Raw genomic sequence first — 15,992 nt, 5'->3', positions numbered from 1 at the left:
TGTGTGCTATGACACATAGGGCCATGAGGGGGGCCAGCATAAGACAACTGCTTGCAACACTCTTTGGCCAAACGCCAAATCTGCTGCAGCAGAAAAATTTAGGCTGTAATGCCTAATAAAAGTATTTATACTAGACCAGGTTGCAGCCTTGCATATTTGATCAAGAGATACCCCTGCCTTTTCCGCCCAAGAGGAGGCGATAGCTCTAGTTGAGTGTGCCTTAATACCCATAGGACATGTCTGACCTACTAAACTATAGCAGAGAACGATAGTTGTTTTTATCCAACGCCCTATAGATGTTTTGGAGAGTTTTTTTACCCTTATTTTTTCCGGAGAACTGAATTAACAGATTATCCTTCCTAAAGGGCGCTGTAACTTCTAGGTGTTGGATAATTGTTTGCTTTACGTCGAAGAGATGCCATTTTACTGCCAAGGGAATTTTTGGGATCACTACAGAAGGAGGGTAAGATAATCTCCTGGTCCCACTCCCTATGGGAGTTTGAAACTACTTTCTGGAGAAAACCTGGATCTAGTTTTAGTATGATCTTATCGGGAAAAACTGATAAGTATGGTTCTTTACACGACAAAGCCTGGATTTCTCCTATGCATCTAGCGGATGTAATCGCTATTAGAAAAGCCGTTTTGAAGGAGAGATGTTTTAGGGAGATTTCTGATAACGGGGAAAAAAGGAGGATTTGTTAACCCATTAAGGACTAAATTTAGGTCCCATGGTGATGTATTTGGCTTCAAGGAAGGTCTAAGTCTAGAAGCAGCTTTAATAAATCTTCTAACCCATCTATGATTTGATAGGTTAGTGTCATCGAAGGCCCCCAAGGCTGATATTTGTACTTTTAAGGTACTAGGCCCAAGGCCCAAGTCTAGGCCCCCTTGTAAAAATTCTAAGATATTATTTTTTTTGTATGGAGAGAGATGATACATCAGTACAATCTTTCCCCAGCCATGAGCAATATCTTCTCCATATTTTTTAATAAATGGCATTAATGACTTTTTTCCTGCTGGCTTTTAGGGTACTAATTATAGAATTTGAGAGGCCCCTGCTCCTTAGGATCTTGCTTTCAGGATCAAAGCTGCCAGCTTGAAGAGTTCTGGATTTTGATGTAAAATTGGACCCTGTGAGAATGTCGTTCTGAAAAGGAATCAGCCATGGATCTTCCAAGGATAGATTTCTCAGGATGGGAAACCAGGTTCTCTTGGGCCAATAAGGGGTATTTAGAATCACTGTAACTGGATCCGTGAGGATTTTCTGAAGAAGCTTGAGTATTAATGCCCATGGGGAAAAAGCGTAGGCTAGGCTCCAGTTCGATTTTATTGAAAAGGCATCCACTGCCCATGGATTTTCCCTGGGATTGAGTGAGCAGAAACGGTTGACCTTTGCATTTCTTTTGGATGCGAATGGGTCTATTTGTGGTTGGCCCCACCTGTTTTATTAATTTTTTAAATATGGCTGGATTTAAAGACCATTCCCCTGGGTCTAGAGTTTGCTTAGAAAGTCTGCCTTGGTATTTTCTGAACCTTTCAAGTGAATGGCTGTGATGGATAAAACGTTTCTTTCTGCCCAAGAAAAGATTTTTCTTGTTAAGGATTTTAGTTTTTCGGACTTTGTGCCTCCTTGATGTTTCAGATAAGCGACTGCTGTTGTATTGTCTGAGGATATTTTTAGGTATTTGCCGCTTAATAAAGCTGGGTTTAAGTTTAGGACCTCCCAGACCGCTCTTAACTCCCTTTTAGTTTGATGACTCGTTTTTGATTTGTTCTGGCCACTTTCCTTGCCAGCTTGAGGAGGCCTCTATTGCACCCTATCCTGTTGCGCTTGCGTCGGTTACCACTTGTACTCCTGGTTCTTTTTGCCAGAAGACCCCCCTGGTAAGATTGGTTTGCATTTTCCACCAATTTAGGTATATTTTTACTTGCCTGGGGATTTTTATTATCCAAGGATGACAGATGTTTGTTCCAGTTGTTCAGTATCCAGGATTGGATAGGTCCTTGTGTGGGCTTGGCTCCAGGCAACCGCTGGTATACAGGAGATCATGAGACCCATGACCCATTTGATGTATAGGGACGTGATAGTATGCGTCTTTGAGGTCTACAGACGTCATGCGTGCCCCCTTTTTTTGTAAATTAAAGGTACGATTTAAGGAGATGGATTCCATTTTTAATTTTTTGTACACTATATAAACTTGTTTAGATATTTTAGGTTTATGATGGTTCTGGAGGGTCCATCCGGTTTCTGAACTAGAGTCTTGAGTAAAAACCTTGTTTTATTACCCTCGCTTGTATCATTGGGGGACACAGGACCGTGGGTATAGATGCTTGCTGCCACTAGGAGGTGACACTAGGCTGAAAAGTGATAACTCCTACCCTGCGGCTATACCCTCTCTAGCCTGGAGAGAGCACATCAGTTTTTAGCTTAGTGTCGTAGGAGGTAAGGGTGGCCTTTTTTGAATTTATTAATTTTATTTTTTTACAGATTTCATGGATGGGGCACAGGACCGCTTGCGTCCCTGTCTCCCTGGGAGGCTGGCCGGTGTTGCTTGATCCACCGCCCTGCCTCCCCCAAGAAGACCAAGCGGACCAGGGCAGCCTCGCTCCCCTGCTTCCCGCCAGCAAGAGGGCCACCTCCTCTCCAGCCCTTCTCCGCCCAGACCCCTGTCGCCTGGTGCCAGGACTAAGGGTGAAGACCACAGATGAAGACAGGTGAGTATTACTGTACCTCTCTGTCCCCCTCACACCGTGACACTTTCTTAAGGAGGCTGCGAGTCCTCCACCAGTTCGCCGCATATCGCCTCACAAATCAGGCAATAAGGGGTTAGTCCCAAACACTACGGCTGCATTTTAGATCCTTTCTCCCCACCCCTCCAATCTAATATCGAGCAGGACATTTAGAAACTACCGCTTACTGCGCTCCGCTTCGTGACCCCCTTTTCTCAGACCGACTGGGCGGGCTCCCCGGTCGGCCAAGCTCCGCACCTTTAGTCAGGTATACCTCTTGGGCGCCTGCTAGTACCGTTCCAGGTACCTCCGTTTTCCGGCGGCGGAGATCCAAGTCGGCTGGGCGCCACAAATCTAGGCCCTGGCTTTGTTCGGGCCTACCGCATTTCTTCCCGGCCGCACTGTTTTTCTCCCGGCCCACGGGGTGGGCTTCCGCGGCCAGTGGGCACAGGAAGCCTCATTCATTGCACCGATCCAGGTGTTCGGCTGGCGGTAAGTTCCGGTCGGCCTGCATGAAAAACTTTAGTTCCCGGCTTTGTGGCCTTCTAGGTCCTTGGACAGTTAACCCTTTCTACCCAGCCACATCTTTGAGGCCGATGACCAGATTACCCTTACCCTGGGTTTCTATCTGCAGGCACAATGTGCCTTAATATTTGCCATCACATGCTTCCTGTGGCATTACCCTCTACAAATGTTCCTTTACGGGGGAACCACTAGCATTTTTTGCATGCTATAATTTAATTACACCACAACAGTAGGTGCCTGGCTTCCTTCAAAGTGGTCCGTGACCACAGTCGGTACCGCTGGTACCTGGTACTCTCCATCTAGTGGCATAAGGATACGGCCACGGGAATCTATGGCTACTTTAAGATTGTATCCTTCTGTTCTTCTGGAACAGGGTTGGGGGCACGAAAATGTCGACCTTTGTGCTCTCAGGGGGGTCTCCCAGCAACACTTGTGTCCCCATGGGCATCCACCAGTTCAGGTCAGTCACATTACCCAGAATGCTGTAATTACGATCCAGCAAGCAGAGTACTCCACTGACTATAGATTCTTGTCCACCACTCTTCCTTATCTAGGTGAGGGTGTTATGCTAGTACTCTGCAGTGACTATTACAAGGGTGGAAAGTCTTCACGCTAGAGCTAGATGGTCGTAATCGCTGTAGTGGCGCAGCTCCCCTCAGGTGGGGTTTCTACCCTACCACTGCTTCGGCGGTTGCTCCTGTTCAGCGCCCTTTTCGTTTTACGCTGGCGGAGCATGCGGTAGCCCATACTGCACAAGGGTTGTTTGCGTCGCCATTACATGCTAGGGTTCCTGCTGCACAACCTTTTCGTAAGATGACTGATTCTTCTGACACTGGAATTAGTGGCCTCCTCCTCAGCTGGAGTATGGCCTCATCTTCAGGCGGAGTATTGCATTACCAATAGATTCTGTAGTGCATCAGTCTCAGAGGCAATGGACTTTAGCTCTGGCTTCTCTCTGGTTTACACTACCTATGAGTGCCTGTTGCTCTGGCAACTGTTGTCCTTCTGTCGTCAACTCCAGGCGTGGCGATGGCGTACTTGCCATTGCTGATCAGCACCTACCTTTGAGTGCGTTCTACTGGGTAGCTTAGTCCCTGCGGCACTCGTCAACCACTAGGTTGCCGTTATAAGCGCGACCTGGGTTTTTAATGGTTGATGCTGTGACACCATCGGTGCTACCTCTCTTCAGAGATGAGTAATATCTACGTCACCTCGAGCCAACGGTGGTCATTCTTTCACTGCTCATTACAGTGGTGGACTGAGTCTCCCACGACGGCTAGAGTGTGTGTCTGTCACGCCTGGTCACCGCTGGCAAGGGTTTCGTCTCTGGGACAGAACACACTTTTCCTTCCCTGTCCCTCCTCGAGCTGGATAACTGTTAGTCTTCTCCTTCTGTCTAGCTGCTGACCAGTAGCCATGGGTCGTACAACTCGGGAAGCTCATCTCTATTTTTTCCATGCACCCAGGGTTCCTCGGGTACGGTGGAGGTGTGGGCATTGTATTCGCATTCCACCCGGCAAGAGTATTTCTCTCATCTTTGTTCCACCCATCCGCCCTTCCAGGCAGGGTTGCCACATTGTGAATATAGGGTCACTGACGGGGCTTCCCATCACCGATGATGCTCTCATTGGCTTGACCTTTTCCTTTCTCCGAGGTATTGTTTCTATGGCCTGCAGTGGGGCATGCCTGGCTCAGGCGTTTTTGTCTCTGTGGTTTCTCAAGCAACTTCTCTCGATTAGAAATCTCACAACAAGCCTCTACAGCTGTAAGGGCATTGGTCTACCAATATTCCGCTTCCTAGGGAGAGTTCTCCTGGCCAGAGGAGGATCCTGCGGACCTGGATTTTAGTTCTACTCCCACTGTTGCGACCAGGAGCCAGCGTTTTGGTAACCTTTTTCTGAGTTACTACGCCTTCTTGTTCGTACTTTTTTTCTTTTTAGCAAGAACATAAGGCAGTGCTCCGCCCAGTATCCTCTTTCTTTACAGAAGGTAGTCGCCTTTTCACGTCCTCAGAAACTGATTTCTCTTCTTTCTCCCTCGCATTCTACAGATCAAGCTCTCTATCAGCCATGTGATTTGGCCTCCGAGGTTTGCTTGTCCATGACTAGTGCTTCCGCTGTATGGACTTTTACCAATTTTTTTTCCTGAAGGTCCTTGTCAAAGCTGACTGCCTCCAAGGGCTGTTATCCAGGTATATCCGTTTAACAGCTGCTCGGGCGTTCCGCTTCCGGGGTAAGGCATCGCTCGCTGAGCCTTGGCCCACCCGACCAGCTTCTCGGGTTCATCTCCGTCATGCAGCAGCTTTCCAGTTGTAGAAGGCAGTGTCTTGGTCTTCTGGGTACACATTCACCAAGTTTTACCGGGTGTCTTCCTATGGGCGGCCGCTGTTCCCGGCAGCAAGGTCTTGCAGGCAGTAGTGGGTTACGCGTCCTCAAGGTCATTTTTTTTTCTCCATGGGCGTGTGGTTTGTTCTCCTCCCCATGGACTGCTTTAGGACATCCCACGGTCCTGTGTCCCTAATGATACAAGCGAGAAAACAAGAAACTCACCTGTAAAATCTTTCTCTCTTAGTTCATTGGGGAACACAGCTCCCACCCAGTAATTGCGGTTTGCTGTAAATGCTAGCGGTTGAGAAACCGGTATGGCCCTCAGTTCGATCTGACTGGCATTGGTCAGTTATTGGTTGTTTACCGTAAAGTTTTTTTTCCTCCTACTCCTATTGCTTGGGCACAAACTGATGTGCTCTCTTCAGGCTAGAGGGCGTATAGCCGCAGGGGAGGAGTTATCACTTTCAGCCTAGTGTCGCCTCCTAATGGCAGCAAGCAGCTATACCCACGGTCCTGTGTCCCCCAATGAACTAAGCGAGAAAGAGATTTTACAGGTGAGTTTCACTAAAATCTTGTTTTTTAATTCTAGTATACCCTGCCACATCTTTGAAAGGGTATTCAGATCGTAGGAAGTTACCGGGACACTTTTGGGTGGGGTGGAGGTAAATACTATTTTGTATCCGTTTTTTACAATGTCTAGCGCCCAAGGGTTTGATGTTGTAATTTCCCACTGGGTTTTCAATGCCCATAGTTTCCATGACGGCTTTAATAAGCTTGTCCATATCTTCGGAGGAAAAAGTTTTTTTCCCTTCCTCATCCTCTTATCTCCCCCTCCGACAACTGATCCTCATCAAGATCGTGTTTGCTGACACTTCCTCTTCCATGTCCTCAGAATCTGAGGAGGATTGAACAGATAACCTAGTTTTTTTCGTAGGAGGTGCATTTTTAGGGGGTGAAGAGAGGCCAATGATTATCTGATTTCGTCCTGAATCATGGTCTTAATCTCTGTCATGATGGACGGGTGCTCTTTCTTCAGAAGGTCGCTAATGCAATTTTTGCTGAGCTTTTTCTTATGTTCCTCCGGTAACTTTTTTGAGCAATTAATGCACTTAAAATACTTTGTTTTTGCTTTTATTTCTTTAACCTAGGCAGAAAGAAGAGCAACCCCAATCAGGCTCATGGACTAAGGAGGCAAACATATACAGGTAGATAAGCAGGTTTTCCCACTATGAGACTCACGGTTGGAGTTACCGAAGGTGGGACTATACATTCGCCACGGGTCCCAGGAGCCGACACTGCTGCTGCAGAGCCGGGGAGACGCTGGCTGTGCGCGCCAGAGCTTGTTTTAAAGAGCAGTGTCTGACATCATCAGGGATCAGCCCGACGAGCGTGATGATGCGTGCCCCAATAATCTCTGCCCCCCTGGAAGCGGTAGAATGCGCCTGGTTCGGCTTCTTTGCTCCCGCTGGTCTGCTTCCACAAGAAAATTGGAAGGAAGAGCTCAACCAGCCCCAGTGAAGTCAGGTCTCCCATGTCGGAGACGAGATCCACGTTAACCTCCCCAGCCCAGCTTTGGTATAAGCTGCAGGAGGGCTGAGGAGGAGATTGATAAGCCAATCTTTTTGGTCATGTGCATTAAGCCTTAGGGACAGGAAAAACACTGAGGGTGAGAGTTTCTTAAACTCTATCTGTGCATTTCCTGCCCCTATAGAGGTCAATCTCATCCGTAGCTGTAATGGTGGATGAAACTGAAAGCTACGAGAGCGGTCTGCGTGAATGAGGCTTTAGAGGAAACTGATGGTCGTAACTCATGATGAATGGAAGCCATGACATTAATGTGAACCAAACCTAAAGCCTTCATACGGGGCAGATTTACTGGCAGAAATTTCCGTGATTGAAAAATCAATTCCATTGATCTGAATTGGGCCTCTCGGTCCGCAAAACACAGATCCCGTCCGTATGCGTTAAAGGGAACCTGTCACCAGGATTTTGGGTATATAGCTGAGGATATGGGTTGCTAGATGGCCGCTAGCACATCCGCAATCCCCAATCCCCATAGCTCTGTGTGTTTTTATTGTGTCAAAAAACCGATTTGATACATATGCAAATGAACCTGAGATGAGTCCTGTCCCTGACTCATCTCACGTACAGGACTCATCTCAGGTTAATTTGCATATGTATCAAATCGGTTTTTTTACACGATAAAAGCACACAGAGCTATGGGGACTGGGTATTGCAGATGTGCTAGCTGCCATCTAGCAACCCATGTCCTCAGCTCTATACACAAAATCCCGGTGACAGGTTCCCTTTAAGCATTTTGAAGAACGGAACGGCCAGCCCCTAAAAGAACAGTCCTATCCTGGTCTATAATAGGACATGCGAACACTAAATGCACTTTCCTTTCCGGGTTTTTTTTTTGCAGCCCCAAGTGAATAGTTCCATATACAGGCAGCAAAAAAACAGAATGGACACGGAAATAAAAAATAGGTCTTATGCACACGAACCCAAGTCTATCTTCACAAGTCAAGTGGAAAAATACCGAGCTGATTTAAAGAAATACCAGCCTCTGAATTCAAGGCACTTTTCTGGCATATTTCTTTTTTTCAGCAAAATACATGCCAAGTAGCAATGTAGGAAAAATCTGCATCTAAAAAGGCTTCTAGCAAGTGACTTGTCAGTTCTTGAAGCCTTTCTGAAAACGGCAGCGTAAAAATGTATATAATTTCCAATGGAAAATAGGCACCATACTTCACAACCGGTGTTTTACGTGCCAAAATATGCTTCATGTTTTGCTTTGTGAAAGCCTGGCCAGAGGTGGTTTTAGCACCATTCAAATGAATGGAGCCGATTTTCAGTGGCAGGAATTTCTGACACAAAATCTGGCGTGCGTGAAGGCGCCCTTCTACTTCTGTTCAGGATTCACTCCTTTTGGCTCCCTGGTTTTGTTTCAGGATGACACCTGCCAAAAGAGCATACACTGTCAGGGCAACAAATCACCTGCAGAGAACATGCTGCAACAACCTGCAGCCACCACTAGAGGGAGCTTGCGGCATATTGCATTATAATGGAGTCTCCTCTACTGAGATATATGCAGGGGTGCACCATCAGTGAGGCGATTGCCTCAGGTAGGGGCAAGAGGGGGGGGGGGGGGGGCAGCAGAAGGGGAATTATCTGTTTCTGCAGTATAGTATTGGGAAGCACAGTATGTGGCCCTGTATGTAGGGCTGGAGGGAGGGGGTTAGGGTTAAGAAACTGGCATTGGGGTGCTGTTTCAGTTTTCGCCTCAGGCAGCAGAAAGGCTAGGTGCGCCCCTGGATGTATGGTTTAGTTAATAATTGTGAGCATCTATTACTGTGACTATTATCATTCCTCTACTATTCTTCCATTGCCAATGGGATGTTACCCATTGGGGATGTGTCCCACCACAATCTGACTATGCAGGTAACACCCCATTAGAAATTTATTTGTAACTTTCAGTAGGAATAATAGAGGATTTGGACAACAGTTACAAGAAAACATGCCGCAGAATTATTACATAAGAAATGCTAGTAGTTACTAAAATGGGCATATCAGGGGAGGTGACCGCTTCCTCTTTAAGGACCATGTGTGAATCGCCGCTAAAAATTATCAGCGGGGTCACTTCGTGACCCTACATTACTGACTTTGCCAGCATAGACAGAAATACAAGTTCTGTGCGACTGTGACCTGTTAGTAATTTTGCTATTATTTTACAAATCCTAAACGGTCACACAACAGCATGTTGTACGTGTCACTGTGTAGTTATACCAGGGGTCAGCAACTTGGGATGAGCGAATCGGATTCGCATAAAACTTCGTTCTAATACTGTACGGAGCAGGAGCTCTGTACAGTTTTAGAATGTATTGGCTCAGATGAGCCGAAGTTATTGCTTCGCAAAGTCTCGCGAGACTTCACAAATTAATTTGTACTGTAAAAAAACAACATTTCCCGAACTCTAGTTTGGTTCCAAATGGTTCGGGATTTTTTTTTTTTTTACAATACAAATTCATTTATGAAGTTACTACATGAAGTCTTAGCGAAGCAATAACTTCGGCTCATTAGAGCCAATACATTCTAATACTGTACGGAGATCCGAAGTCGATTCACTCCTCCCTATCAGCAACCTTTGGCACTCTAGCTGTTGTGAAACTACAACTCCCAGCATGCTTCATTCATTCATTTCTACTGAAGTTATGAGAACAGCAAAGCAAGTGTGCACGTCAAGTTTGCTGACCCCTGTCCTAGCCTAATGTATGCAGTAGGCGCCCTCTAGTGGTGGCTGCAGTCACCCATGGTTATCAGTTGGAACTTAATGGTGAGGATGTTTACTAAACTGCATGTTTTTGGTGCAAACAGGTAAATCAGAATTGTGAAAAATATTTATTCAGGGTAATATATCCCAGAAACGAGTGGCGCTCCCGGCGAGGGACTCCGCAGCGCACAGACCAGCCATTATAATAACTACAGTCCATCAATAGCCTCCTCTGTCCGGAAATACGAGCACTAAAGTGGAATGAAAGTCTCAGTAAAAGAAGGAGCTGACATAGTCTAGTTCTATGACCTGCCTGGTATGGATGGGTATATGTATATGATAATCTTGACCACTTTCCGCCTAATTTAAAGGGGTGTTAATATTCCAATTATACAGTAGGATTTCTGGAATGAAATAATAAAATACTTGCTATACAACATAGATATTAAAACTGACTTATGTCCCTTTAACAACTCCTACCAGGGCAGGCCTCAGCGTGCGTTCATGCAGCTTGTACCCTACTTTAGTGACTAAGGCTACTGTGCCAGGCTCCTTGCCCTCCACTGGGGCGTGGAATAAGGCTTCGTGCTCGTATGGATCGAACTTTGCGCCCACTGGATTGAGCTTGACGATTCCGTGCTTCTTGAAGACTTTTTGCATCTGGACTTCAGTCATCACTAACCCTTCGTAGAGGTTCTTTAGATGAGGGTTTTCATCCTTGATTTCCTCCTTGGGGACGCTCTCAGTTGCTTTTTCTAAGATGTCCGCCACTTCCAGCAAGTCCTTGCAGAATCCTTGTATTCCTTTAAATATAAGATTGTAAAATCGAATTACTTTCCACTGTCCATAACCCAAAAGGGTTTTCTAATCATAGATATGTATGGCATATTTACAGGAGATGCCATAAATATCTGATAGGTGGAGGTCCTACTAATCAGGAGCCCATTATGGACTCTCATTTTAAAGTCTTTAGAAGTTAAAGGGCATCTGTCAGCAGTTTTGTCCCTATGACACTGGCTGACCTGTTAAATGTACACTTGACAGCTGAAGACATCTGTGTTGGTCCTATGTTCATTTTTGGCCGCATTGCTGAGAAATATGATGTTTTATTATATGCAAATGAGCCTCTAGGAGCAACAGGGGCGTTACCATTACACCTGGAGGCTCTGCTCCCTTTGCAACTGCCACACCCTCTGCACTCCTCTTCTAATAGCTGATCGGCTGGGGTGCCAGGTGTCAGACCCTCGCCGATCAGATATCGATGACCTGTCCTGAGGACCAATTATCCATATAAATTGCTGCACAACCCCTTTCAGGAAATCTAGCTTGCAAAGGTGGTCTCGCCAAGTGGTATTAGGGTCAGGGTAAGGTCATAAATACTGGCACCCACCTAATTATATATACTATTGGTAAGTCGAGGAATGGGACATACATAGGGAAAATGTATAGTGGGAACTTTGGGGTGGGGCATGTATTTTGTGGCCTTTCACATGCTTTGATGCTCCTAGGGGAGAATTTAGTGCTCAAAGCCCCAGACCAATTAATCAGACAACCCCTTTAAGCAGTAGATGGTGGTACATGGCTTTGCTTTGAGCATGAACCCATCAGATTCCACCTTTCATTTTTCAGAGCTCCTTTGGAAAATGAAAGGAGGAATCTGATTGGTAGCTGTGGACAACTTAGCCAGTTCTACTTTATACCAGTTTTGATAACTCTCCCCCTTATAAAGTCTCCCAGAACAAGTTGTGTGCCCCATTGTAACAAAGCAGATGAGGAGACAGCTCTTGGCCACTCTATATATCCTGTATTATCAGTTAGTGGAATATTTCATTTTTTTCCCCCACCTAAATTATACATAAGTGAGGACCCAGCGATTGCATAGGACGGGCAAGGCTAGCGACTCACCGTACAATTTTGCATCTTCCACCATTTTCTGACTCCTCTGCCGCATGTTCTCAGTGTCCGCTAAGGCACGCTTGTATTTATCCTGAAGAGGCACAAAAACCACCAGATTATTAGACAACCCCGCCCTTACTGGGGCGGGCAACTGGGCTGGTTAGAGGAAAGTGCCCATTATCACTCATGCTGTCAGCCTCTAGGGCAATCTCTAGGTTTGCATGCACCCCGTGATCTGACCTCTCTAGTCTATAATGTTATTGGGGGGTTTCAGTCCCATGAATGCCCCCCTCCTCCCCAAAACGAGGATTCCCAATGATTATCCACCATCATCCTCCATGGACTGGACACTGACTTACAGGGCATCATCCTATAGGTGGCACTAGAGAGCATTTCCTTCCCTCTGAAGGTGATGATGATCCTGTGTGCATGCCTGGCTTAAGGGCCTGTTCATACAGAAGAAACTTGGCCCGGATGGCGCACCAAACTTAAGGGCCTGTTCATACAGAAGAAACTTGGCCCGGATGGCGCACCAAAATTCAGCAGTTTAGCGGGTTGGCAGTTTAAAGCCGCAACCTTGTCACAGTGTACGGGCCGCTGCCTGAAGCTGCTCCATTCTGATCATTTGGAATCCATTGGGTCTGATAAAATTCTCCTGACCCATGTATGAAGTGAATATTTGTCTTAACTGTTGGTACAAAACCTTGTCCATTTCTATCACATGGGATGAGCAAAGAAAACTGGTGAAACCTTTGTTCATTCTACCTGACAGACTGAACAAAGAAGACGGGTCTGAAATGTGTACCAGGTATTGTCTCATTTATTCCAGGACCTCTGAGTGAACAAGGACTTGGTTGTAAATGTGTGTACAAGAGAGGTAGCATTGTCTGCAGAGTTTGTCCTTGGGATTCGGATTTATTGCGGATCTGAAAATTAGCCACTCCAAAATCCGAAATAACAGAAAAGCAAGATATACACAGTGACCATCGTGGATTGCATAATCTAGCTACATTCCATTAGGGGGTGAAGCTCTTTGGTAAAAGATGGACCGTTTCAGCAAGGCATTGGAGTTCATCTAGGAGACAGACGTATCTGCGTAAAAAATTGCTGTTCCCAATCGAGGCACCGAGAGTCCCCCCGACCGCACTCCCCAGCTGATGTGTCGCTGTCAGATGATGTTACCTCAATTGTGATGTATTTTCTGGATGCAATCAGGACTCCAGATGAAGTGTGGTTGTAATTAGTGTATTATATCTAACCCTATTTTGCTAAAAAAAATAAATAAAAAAAATACATATTTGCCTGATTATACCCATTACTAACATATTTTACTATCTTTAAAGTGGTGTGGGATGTCTCTCTTTAAAGAGTATCTGAACCTGAATCGGTGGATTTGTTCGCAGTACAGTAACACAGCTCTTCTCACTCACCGTCACCTCTTTAACTTGCTCTTCTAACTTTGCCTTCCCTGCAGCCAGCTGCTCCGCGCTCTCTTCCACCTGCTTTTTGCCCTTCTCCTCCTCGCTCTCCTGTACGGGGTTATGCGGCTGCTGAGCCGCCGTGCACATGAGCTGTGGACACGTCCTGATGGAGAAAAGGGAGAATACTGATCACTGCCAGAACCGCGCTCTCTATGGACCTGCTGGGGTTAGTATTAGTGCTCCTGACATGTCTGAACTCTGCTCTGTTATTCCTCCCGGAAACAGGTGAATAAATTGTCTACTGGGTGTTACTATTTCCCTGCACAGTCTGACATTGCCCATACAGAATGAGAACACCCAATTGTCAATTTATTCATCCATTTTCAGTAGGAGTAAAAGAGGTACAGCATGAGTTCTAAGAATAGATACTGCTGAATTGCCATTACATTTGGAATACAAGTATTTACTAAAACAGACATGTCATGGGTGGTTACAGGTCTTCTTTAAGGGGGTTTTCCAGGCTCTTGATATTGATGACCTACCCTCAGGATAGGTCATTAATATCTGATTGGTAAATGTCCAACATCTGCCGATCACTGGAGAAGGGGGCACAGCTCTGCTCAAAGTGTTGTGATTGTGCTGAGTCACCTCAGTGTGATCTGAGCTGCAGTAACCTGTCGCGACCATAACACTGAGCGGAGCTGTGCTCCCTTCTCCATTCACAGTGCCAGATAATAGCCGATCGGCGGGGGTCGTGGGTGTTGGATACTCACCAGATATTAATGACCTATCCTGAGGTCAGGTAGACAATATTCAAAGGGGGTCTGACACCAGAGACCCCCACGATCAGCTGTTTGAGAAGTCACCAGTGCTCTTAGCCTTTCCTAGGCTGAGTGATAACACATTCATCGTGGCCCAGGAGCAGCTCAGCCCCATTGAAGTACACAGGGCCGAGTGCGATACCAAGCGCATTCACTATACAGTGTACGGCGTTGTGCTTGGTGATCTGCGTTTACCACATGGCTGGCACTATGATAGAAATGCCTATTCTTGTCCGTGGCTCCGGAAAAGAATAGGACATGCTCTATAATTTTTGTATTTGCCTTCTGTCGGAGTTACAATTTACTGAAGTATACCTCCTACAGAAGGCTGAAACATAAGACAATGTATAGGCATAGACTGGCATACTATAGGATCACCTTGTAAAAAAAAAAATACCACGCTGTAAACTATCACTGTAACCCTCTAAATATGAAAACTGAAATATGTTGCTTAGCAACAGACGCTGCAGGAGACTCCTCTGGATCTCCACATTAGTCACCCACCATTCTTCTCCGGTGCTGGTGTTGCATCAGACTTGGAAAGTCTCCTGTGTGGTTGAATCATATGGAATGTGTACAATAAATGGCACAATGACGGCCATAAAGCGAGCGCTGCTGAAAACACTGGGGACTAATAAACTGGATATTACCCAATTGTTTGTCTCCCTGGGACAGAAGTGAAGTAACGCGCTGTGGAGGCCAATACTGGGGGATGATGCAACGCTGCACGGTGACCCACCGCCCCCAGCAAGTGCGAGGGGGGGGTCAAACGATGGACGGAGGCGACCATGCAGCCCAATGACCTTAACGAGCATCATCCATTATTATATTACAGCATACAACTGGAGGCTACGGCCACCGATGGGATCGGCACTCCCAGAGGAGATTAACGATCCATAAACTTCTAATAAAGTTTACTAACCAAAAAACAAACGTATATTTGGCCTGAATTCCCCTTTCCCGAGGAGGCTGCGACCGATGCTCAATTTTCAAACAGAAAAGACATAATGTCTATGGACACTATACAGATGTAGCAGAGCTGACTTTGTCAGTGACCTTTGAGCTCACTGATGATCCTGTAGGCAGAGCTGCAGTCCCAGAGAACCAAACAGTAACCCATGAGCTGTGTCAAATGACATCACCAGCTCTGCTGCATCTGCCTGTGACTTACAATTCTCAAGCACCTGGAGGACTACAATTCCCAGCATTCCTCGAGGCAGCTACAAGCACACTAGAGAGGAGTAGGACATGTAATGCTACGACTACCCCACAGCCGCCCACGTCTTATCTTCCTTACCGGAGCGGTGCCCTGTGTGTCCGCAGCAACGTGCTCAGGTTATACCCCAACATCCTCAGGCCCCTGGACGCCATGTCTGTCCCCTGCCAGAACTCACGCGCACTGCACGCAGAGGACAACCTACACGCCACGCAGTAACTCCAGCCAATCAGACGCTGGGATGAGACTGGTGAGCATGCGCAGAAGGGGCAAGGCCGTGCTGCCAACCTAGTCAAGAGAGGTTGTAGAGGAGTTGAAATGTCAAAATGAAGTTCAGAATGAGAGTGCGCTGTGATTGGCTGGAGGGCTCAGCGGGCGGAGTTTGCAGTAGAGCGCGGTGTGATTGGCTAACGGGCTAAATGGGCGGGGTCTGCGGTGACCGCTTGTGCAATCTTTTGCAACCTGTGCCCCGTGTCTGTCCCGTCTGACGCAATTACTTCTCAGTCTGGGATTTGGTGACATCTCATGACACATCCTGGCAATATCCAAGGCGGTCCTATAATCCGGCAACCGATAATCCGTACATTGTGATGATCCAACATGTGTATGGCTGTGAATGGCAAATCCTATACGCAGCTATGATTATGATGTTGAGACTTTGCCATGTACAGGACATGTGCTGGGAACACATCCTAACAAAGCGCTAGACTTTTGTCACAAATTGCACTTGGCTTAAATCTCAGTGTTTGCGTTCTTTTTTTCGTCGTCGTCGGCGTTCTTAGGCCT

The 15,992-nt window shown here is 46.5% G+C and overlaps 1 protein-coding gene across 1 annotated transcript; it reads right to left on the bottom strand.

Moving 5' to 3' along the window:
• Nucleotides 1-9,965: 9,965 nt before the first annotated feature.
• GRPEL1 (GrpE like 1, mitochondrial) lies at nt 9,966-15,408 on the bottom strand. The gene is made up of 4 exons (XM_044280752.1): nt 15,288-15,408; nt 13,179-13,332; nt 11,758-11,839; nt 9,966-10,655 (listed from the first exon to the last, which is right to left on the bottom strand). Exons 1-4 carry the CDS (start codon nt 15,359-15,361, stop codon nt 10,309-10,311), a joined length of 657 nt encoding a protein of 218 aa, XP_044136687.1. The 5' UTR covers nt 15,362-15,408; the 3' UTR covers nt 9,966-10,308.
• Between the last annotated feature and the right edge of the window lie 584 nt (nt 15,409-15,992).

The sequence above is a fragment of the Bufo gargarizans genome, chromosome 1, assembly GCF_014858855.1.
Source record: "Bufo gargarizans isolate SCDJY-AF-19 chromosome 1, ASM1485885v1, whole genome shotgun sequence".
NCBI lineage: Eukaryota > Metazoa > Chordata > Amphibia > Anura > Bufonidae > Bufo > Bufo gargarizans.
The sequence above is the reverse complement of the archived record's forward strand: the minus strand, read 5'-3'. Positions and strand labels throughout refer to the sequence as shown.

Bases quoted from the DNA above. Each gene is read 5' to 3' on its own strand.
- GRPEL1 (XM_044280752.1), bottom strand. From the start codon at position 15,361: ATGGCGTCCAGGGGCCTGAGGATGTTGGGGTATAACCTGAGCACGTTG. The intron at 13,333-15,287 runs GTAAGGAAGATA...TTTCTCCATCAG, and splicing joins ACACACAGGGCACCGCTCCG to GACGTGTCCACAGCTCATGT. The intron at 10,656-11,757 runs GTGAGTCGCTAG...TTATATTTAAAG, and splicing joins GGAAGATGCAAAATTGTACG to GAATACAAGGATTCTGCAAG.